Source organism: Pistacia vera, unplaced genomic scaffold (genome assembly GCF_008641045.1).
Source record: "Pistacia vera cultivar Batoury unplaced genomic scaffold, PisVer_v2 Contig100, whole genome shotgun sequence".
In the NCBI taxonomy this organism is placed as follows: domain Eukaryota; kingdom Viridiplantae; phylum Streptophyta; class Magnoliopsida; order Sapindales; family Anacardiaceae; genus Pistacia; species Pistacia vera.
The window spans coordinates 1270462-1279682 of record NW_022195028.1 but is presented as its reverse complement, the minus strand read 5'-3'; the positions used below and the strand labels follow the sequence as shown (position 1 = coordinate 1279682).

Genomic DNA, 9221 nt, shown 5'->3' with positions numbered 1-9221 from the left:
ATACCTGATCGCTTAAGCAATCTGCAATCTGCTGCATTATACTAGACATATCAGATCGCTTAAGTGATACACCAGATTGCTTAAGCAATCCATCATATCCAGAACACATTTTCAGTCATCTCCACCTATAATCGATGCTACCAACCCCAGCTACCCACAATGCAAGAAGATATTCAACAAGTTTCACTATTTTCAACTTGCATTACATCAAACATAACCCAACAACCTAAACAACCAAATCAAAATCATAACCCAAACCCTATCCATCATTAAATCTTTGTAAATCAAAATATAAAATGGAAATGGGAGATACACATACTTGGACGAAATGTCAAGAGGGGGAGGAGGAGGATCTGTGGCGGAGAAGATGTTAATGGCGGAGGAAGAAGATAGTGTTAATGGCGGAAAGAAGATGTATAGGAAGGAGGAAGAAGAAGATGTAGATGAAGCTTAAAATAAAGAGCAACCAGAGGAGGGATGCGTTAATGGCAGGAGGAAGAAGAAGAAGATGTTAAGTTTGGGTTTGTTTGCAAGAATTTCAGGTTTTTTTGGAACATATTACAATTTTTAAAAGATTACATAATACTTCATTAATCCTAATTCAGCCATGATTAGTGTTTAATTGTTATTAGTTTGTCTTAATAAAAATTAAAGTCATTTAGTACAAACTAAAAAATTACTTGGCTTTTTAATTAAATTCAAAGCCAATATGACATTTGAATCATTTGCCCGGTTTTGGTGCTTGTTTTTTCTTCAAGAATGATGTTAACATAGTACTATTTGCTTTGGGTTAATATACAAAATCAAAGCCCACAAGGCAACAAGTATTATAATAATAGAACAAGTTAACTGCATAAGAGTTAATGGTAATTTCAGTCATTCATTGCAGAAATGCTGTCATATGCTATGAATAGATTAAAATCTAGTCAATTTGTACTCAAATTTCTACAATGAGATCAGTGAAAATCAAAGCATTTGAAATTGTTCGAAGCTTTGGAAGTAAGTATTTATGAATTATTTATATTTCCACATAATTCAGTTTACCAACAAGAATAGATGGCATTACTTGTAAACAAGATGAGCATTGAGCATGAAGACATCCCTCAATGAACTGATGATTTTCGAACATTGAAGTTGAATCGATTACATAATTATGAACTTGGGACAAAAAATCATCAGTATATAATTAGCTTTGTTACTTCCATCTATGATGTACCTATCTTGGTGTGGGATCAGGAAAAGGAAAAGGAAAGCAGAAACGTAAGTTAGACAAAGTGCTCAGTTGGGTACTCATGCTCATATCCATTGTAATCATAATACAATCTTTCTCCCTTCGATATATGTCTGTTAGCTATCAGCAACACCCGGCACTCGCCATTGACATTGTACCTCACACATTTTAGGTTCTGCTTCTTTCTCCCCTCCCTGCAATTGCAACAGAGTCGGTTTTCTCATTAACTTGAAACAAAAGCTCCAATTTGTCTATTGGAACTTTTCAAAGTTTAATGAAGAAAGTAATGCTTATTAAAAAGGACAGAACAGTACATTGCGGTTCCAATTTGCTCTTAATGAATCTAAATGAGCCTAATATATTATTCCTCAACAGCTGTTTAGAATCCAAAATTTTCCCTAACAGAGCTCATCTCTAAATTTTTGTTTAAATAAGACCAAGTAAAACAAATATTGTAAATAGTGAGAACAATGCTGCATTAAAACATTCAGAAAACTAGACATCAAACTATACAGCCCCTTAATATTCTTACGCAAAATATCAATTTAATGCTATTACCATCCAGTAAAAGTCGGTACTAAACAATATTACACCAGTTTAAAATACAAGTTTATAGACATCTGAACAGGATAAGCTAACCCTTTATTGTGACATAATTTATTTAACTTTTGGGGGTAATATGACATAAACTACTTATTTGAACATGGCAATCTGAATTAAATGCTGAAAGTGGACTTACGCTGTGTGATTATTGATGCCATTTATAAAGCGGGCAATATTTCCATGCTTATAAGGGCAAACGACAAGGCTTTGAGATGGATTAGCCGCATGAAGCAAGGTCATAGTACTATCACCATCATCATTTTCACGATTCTTCAAGTAATCAACATCTCCAACATATTCTGTAATCATTGTTAAATCTTTTATAAATCTATCTGCCTGTACAGTGAATCTGATACAAACAAACAATCATTCTGAGCTAAGAATCCAATCATCCAAATGTGTAAAATTAACTAAATGAATGAATGCATACAAAATCAAATACCATATATTACATATACATACCCTTCCTTAGGATCATAAACAACCATGAGGGGTGGGCACTCCCCTTTGCTCATCATAAGTTTGCACAAATTTAAGGTTTCAGTATCTTCTTTCGACAATACCTGCAATGCATTTATAAAAAGATTCACTATAACCTCAATCAAAGATAATTTATCTTTTTCTTTAAACTCTCTTTATTAATAATGACAACAAAATTTTGTTGAGAGTTTTTCAAGATTTGCAGGCAACACTAATGTAGAAATCCAATACAAAGAACATAAATCCCTTTTTATTTTTCTGGGGAAAGTCTAAGAGCCAAAGTCATTGAATAGGAAAGTTGCCAATATGTAAAAAAAAAAAACTTTTTAATATACTTCATTTGCTAAATTCAGAGAAAAACTACTTCAAACTCTACATTTTCTCATAAGAATCTGAACTTGGACAGTCCAAAATGGTTCAAATGGTTTCAAGTCAAAGATATTTCCTCTGCACGACAAAAAATGGCAAGATTCCACACTGGAAGGTTTCAGATGGTTTAGAAGTCTCCGTATTTCAATTCTAACAACCCATAAAATCTCCAAATTAACGGAAAAAAAAAAAATTTATTCCAAAGTTTATAATAAACTTAAATAGAACATTTGCCGACACATACAGGTCAATTCAAATTGAGCCAAAATCTCCAATTAAGCACATAAACGTTATTCCAAATTTACAGTAAAGCTTACATTCGAAATTCACCGAGTCATATACTTGAAGTTTCAAACTGTTACACATACTAAAGAATACCTAGAACTATTGTTACCATGTGGGCAGATTTTAGAACACAAAAAAGAAACCATCAATCAAGCATTCAAGCTTCTATCTACTGTTACATTAACTTCAAACATGTTAAAAGTTTAATTTACAAGTATTAATTCTTTCAGTTACCTGCATTCCTCCCTTCTCGAGAGCTGCTTGATTTGCAGACCGTGGTGCCATGCCAGGAACATAGATGAGCTCATTACTAAATTCTGTTCCAGAGGCTCTCAGAGCTGTGGCCAGTGATGCCATTTGTTGCAATCTCCTCTTGGGATCATCAGTCGGACTGAATGGCAATAATTTTCTTCTCTTTTTTGACATCACTAAACTAGTCACTCGCTTTCGCTTTCTTAGATTGTCTGGAACAAACAACAAATTTAATTTAATTAATCTCCATCATCAGCGACATAAACAACAAAAATAGGTAAAATAATTAAAACCAAAATTTCCAATTACCTTGGCTTAGTTTCTGAGCTAACTCCGGCGTTCTTTGAATCCGAAAGAAATCAACGATTTTTGTTTGAACCAGAGGAAATGCTGCACATAAATCCAACAAGAAAAAAAGAAAAAAAATCAACTAGTGAAGCCCATTTTTTAGTATCTTAAAATAAATAAACCAGGCTTATTTTTTAGATCATTAAATAAAAAATAAAGATTGGTACATGAAAAACATAACCCACGTAACTAAAACCCATAATTCAATGAATAAACTTAAAAACGAAAAAAGATAAAAAAACAAACAAACTATCAGCCGGTGAAGTCCAATTCTAGTGTCTTATAATAAATAAATCAGGCTTATTTCAAGATCATTAAATAACAATAAAGATTGGTACATGGAGAACAAAACCCATAATCCAATGATATAATTAAAAAAATTAAAAAATTGGAGAAAAGAAAAAGAAATTGAGCGATGAACATACATTTGGGTATCTTATGATTTGAACAAGAAGGGCAAAACCAAGAGCCTTTAGGCACAGAAATGAGAATGGGTGTGAGGCAAAAGAGGTGAAATCCCTTATCGCATTTGTCACAAAGAAGCATTTTGGCTGGGAAATCGCCAGTCCCGCATTTCTGGCAGCAAGCATCATCGTAATCGGAAATTTCTTCAGCAAATGAATGTGGGTTCGGAGCTTCGGTTCTGCGTCTCAGTATCATTTTAGTTGCTGTTGAAGGAAGCATTGAGCAAAAGATTGAAAGAAACGGAAATGATTTTGGTGGGTTTAATTGTAGAGCCAATTAGGGCTGTTCGCGCCCTATTTTGGTTTCGCGGGAAATGAGTTTTGGCGCGAACTGTTTTCGGCACGTGTCTTTCCTCGTGGGCCTGCGAGGTTGAGTTGGAAACCAAATCTAGCACATGATCAACCAAAAAAAGATGGAAGAAAAGAAATTTAGTTTGTTTTATTTTTTAATTCTAGGGTTTCTAAAATGGGAATAAGGGTTTCTAAAAATTTTTATGTTTTAAACGTTTTATTCATATTGAAATTACTAGGTTAACCTTGATCTTTTTATCTTAATAGAAAACTTCTAACGTCTTCTTCGTGACAGGGGATTGTGAGCAATATCTAATAAAAAAGTAAGGTTTTAATATAGATATCATTTGGGAAGTTTAGTGAAGCAAACCCTTATTTTTAGAAAAAAAAATATTTGTACTTAATTGTGGTGACATTACAAAGTAGAGGTGGGCAGGGACTAGACCCAACCGGGCTCGGGTCTAGGCTTGATTAGGACCAGTCTTGGGCCCATGAAAACTTTCAGGGCTCGGATTGATCCCTAGGACCAGTCCTAGGCCTATAAGACCGATCCTGGGACTGATCCCATGAGCCTAAAAATTTTCATTTACCCCTTTCCCCCCAAATTTTTACCTATTTAGGGGCTTAATAAAATTATGTAGGGGGTTTATGTAATTTTGTAGAGTAGTTAGTACATTTTTTAATTAATTAGTAAATAAATAATTAAATATAAATGAATGGTTAAATGTTAATGACTTTATTCTTAATTGGTTATAAATTTATGGTGTTTTTAATTTAAACTTTAAGGAGATAATATTAATTTAAGTTTGACATAAATATAATATTCACACAATCACACTTCACAAATAAATAATTAAATAAATTTGATTTTATTAAATTATTAATTTACATCATCAAAATATTTACATCCTCCAAATCTGTGTTTCCGAAAAGGTTGAGTAGTGCAAGATCTTTAGGGTGTTGCTGATCTCTTCTGTCTGTATGAGTTCAATCTGGTAAACGTGTTATGATTTCAATCATCTCATTGGTTAAAGAGCATCTTCTCTCTTCAACAATGTGACCACTAATTGAGAATGTTGACTCAGATGCAATTGTCAAAACTGACACTGATAAAATGTCACATGCTATTTGGGCTACTATAAGGAATTGACTTGCATTGTGGTTCCACCATTGAAGCACATCCATCTCACGTTTCTCCTTCTTGATCATGTAGGACATGTCCATTTGTAGGTACTGATGCAACTCATTTGGTCCAAGTTGTCTGTATGAGCTGCTACTTCCACCACCACCGCTGCTGTGTTCCACAAATGTCTAGATGCTCGATCCTTGTTCTTCATCAAGGTCCTACTGCTCATCTCTTCTGGCGCTGGATGCTCCATTATACCTAGCTGATACAAAGAAAAACGGCTTTCCAATTTTCTGTTAAAATCTTTCAAATAAGAACTATAGTCATATTGTAAATTATGGAATATCCCAGCAACCATACAATTAAATACGTTTAATTTAAACCTAGGATCTACAATAAGACCTAATCCATATAAGAATGGAATATCTAACCAATATTTTCGGTATTTTCTTTCTATTGTAACAACAATATCACACAAATCTTCATTACATAAAGTTTTAGAAATTCGAAGTAAAATATCTAACGCTGCATTAGTAGTAGGTTAATAAATACCACTTAATGTAGTAGTGGAATCGTAAAAAACTTTAAGAAATAAAAAAAAAAAAAAAGTTCGCAAACTGTCCAATTGGATTCGTTGATGACTTTTTTCGGATAGTTCTTCCGGTTGACGAACTTTATAATTTCTCTTGCGGTTGGTATAGCTTTTTGCAACATCATGTACCGGGAGTTCCAACGGACAGGCATGTCTGTACATAACTTATTTGGTTCAATAGATAGATCCTCTTGGCAAGAATATTTGTGGAACTCAGTCCATCTTGAATTGCTACCAGGGATGAATCTGACAGCCCCACGCACCCTTTCAATCCTTGAATGTATAGCTTTTAAACCTGCTTTAACAATCAAATTGATGATGTGGCAAGCACATCTCTGGTGAAAAAATTTGCCTTCACCAAGTGGATCCAATCTCTTTTCAAATAAAGAAATTGCCGAAGTGTTAGCAACTGCATTATTAAGCGTTAACGCCACAACTCTCTCAGATAATAAATATCTATGCAAAACTTCAATAATTGTAAAATAAATAGTGTCAGCATTGTGTTTTTCATATAATGGTTTAAAACCTATTAATTTTTGTTGTAAATGCCAACTATGATCTAGGTAATGTATTGTGACACTCAAAAAATCCGTTTTTGATCTAGCAGTCCATATATATGAAGTAAGTGCAGTAGATATATTCCTAAAATTTTCAAATTCTATTTTAAGTTGATCTTTTATTTTATCATAAAGTCTTAGTATGTCTCTTCTAATTGTACCTCTATTAACAAGGGTAAATGCTGAACAAAAAGCATTTTTAATTATTTCAACAAAATAAGGATAAAGAAATAGGAGAGTTTGTAGCACATATGAATTTTGTTATGCACTCTTGTGTTCTGAGTGCATTGTATTGTCATGTTGAGAGACTTAAGAATTGTGGATTAAAATTAAGTTGAGTTTAAATTTACTTACCGAATCTGGTTGAAGTTGAACCGGACTGGCGAGATTGTTGCATACATTGGGGGTGCTTCTTCTCCAAGTGTTGCCGCATCGTCGAAGTCCCGTTCTCAGCACCGATAACGATTGGATAAAAATTACATTCCCGCACGTCTTGTCCCCCAAGGCTTTGGCTGTTTTGATTTGGTGAAGAATTGTCATACCCCGGACACGACCCTCTTTGATGGTTGGGCCATGGAGTCGTAGCTCCCTTATGTTTGGTTGGACCCAGTCCCGACCGTTTGTGGTTGTGGAATTGCAGTTGTTGCCTCTGGAAAGGGTGAAAATGGATCGAACCCTTCCATTTCTTTGGTGGATGGAATGTAAAACTCGTTTAGGGATGATCCTCCGAATACATAACTTTGGGAATCCATTATGAATTTATGAAAAATAATAAATAATTAAAATGAAAGAAATTGAATAATAATATGAATAATAGATGAAATTGAAAAATAGAAGAAATTCAATAATAATAATATGCATAACTTTGGCCGTTTTGATTTGGTGAAGAATTGTCATACCCTAGACACGGCTCTCTTTGATGGTTGGGCCATGGAGTTGTAGCTCCCTTGTGTTTGGCTGGACCCAGTCCCGACCATTTGTGGTTGTGGAATTGCAGTTGTTGCCTCTGGAAAGGGTGAAAATGGATCGAACCCTTCCATTTCTTTTGTGGATGGAACGTAAAACTCGTTACGGATGATCCTCCGAATGCACAACTTTGGGAATCCATTATGAATTTATGAAAAATAATAAATAATTAAAATGAAAGAAATTGAATAATAATATGAATAATAGATGAAATTGAATAATATGAATAACTGTAAATATAAATTGAATCGAAGAGAATTTTATAATTGGAGTACAGAGATTGAGAGAATGAGAGGTTGAGAGTTGAGTTGTGAAGAAAAAGGAGGTTTGGGGGGAAAAGTGAAAACAACACCGCGCCCCCCCCCCCCCCCCAACAACCCCCACCCCCCCTCTCTGACTGTTGGCTGCTCAACGATCGAATCAATATAAATTTTTTTGGTAAAATGTCATTTTAACCCTATTTTCATTGTCTATTTAAAAAAGGTTTTTATTTTTTTATTTTTCAGGGGTGTTTTTGAAAAAGGAGGAAATGGTTTAGGCCTGCGCCTAGGCCTGGGACCAAACCAGGGCCCAGGCCCTCCTCCATGGTCCTGGTCCAGTTTATGGACTGGACCTTATAGGGTCAATCCTTGTGAGGTCGGGTCCTAGGACCCATTTTTTTGGTGGGTTTTTTGGGTCCTATCTCAAATTCCCACCTCTATTACAAAGATTCATGAAATGTTAATAGTAAATTTTTTTTAGTATCCCTGGCTTTTTTAATAGGATATTATTAATTAGGGTACAAAGTTTCCAAACTTCATCAATGGCAGGACAAAAGTTACAAATCTTTCAATTAAGGACATCTAATAACCAATTTCGATTAGACTTAACAGGAACAACATGAAAAGTAAAAAATATCCCTAAACCATAATTTGTTAGCATATTACCTTGTAACTAAATTTGAAAAGACCAAAAGACCCTAATACTTGATTAAATTTTCAAAAATTGTCATCTTTTTCTTTCGGTCCTTGGATTTGTACGACTAAAAAAAATCGGAATATCTTTATAATGTGTCTTCTTCCTTAGTAACCCATAACCAGTAGAGAGAGAAACAATTTATTCTTCCATATCCATATCCTATCTACGGTTCACATTCTTTGCTAAGTTAAAATCATATTGTTGACTCAAATTCAGCAATGTTAGCAAGAAGAGAGTTGATCGAAACCGTAGAGAAGCAACTTTAAGAACAAAAATCATAATAGGAAATTAGAATAGAAGCTAATATTTAAAGTCTAATTAAAATATTACATAATCAACAACAACAGCAACAACAATAATAATAATAATAATAACATGGTACAGAAGCCGACTTTAACAATAAAAATCACAATGTGAAATCATATCAGAAGGTGATATTAATAGTTTAACTACCATGAAAATACATGGTACATAAATTGACCTTAACAACAGAAAACTTAACAACGATCAAAGCAAAAATCACAACATGAAATCAGAACAAAAGCTAATATTCAAAGTGAACTAACATTCACAAATACATAGCACAAATGAAGGTAGAATTATTAATCCTGTAATTGTTTTTGTCAACTTATGAAGATTGTGTGCACATTTATTCTGATGTTCGCACGTTTGGTTGATTTTGCAAAATCACGGTTGTTTT

At 33.9% G+C, this 9221-nt stretch overlaps 1 protein-coding gene across 1 annotated transcript; it reads right to left on the bottom strand.

Annotated features, from left to right (window-relative positions):
- Positions 1-1224: 1224 nt before the first annotated feature.
- LOC116131807 (histone-lysine N-methyltransferase ATXR6) lies at positions 1225-4228 on the bottom strand. The gene is made up of 6 exons (XM_031417503.1): positions 3994-4228; positions 3530-3610; positions 3203-3432; positions 2297-2397; positions 1971-2183; positions 1225-1425 (listed from the first exon to the last, which is right to left on the bottom strand). The coding sequence occupies exons 1-6, from the start codon at positions 4226-4228 to the stop codon at positions 1266-1268; spliced, it is 1020 nt and encodes a 339-aa protein (XP_031273363.1). The 3' UTR covers positions 1225-1265.
- Between the last annotated feature and the right edge of the window lie 4993 nt (positions 4229-9221).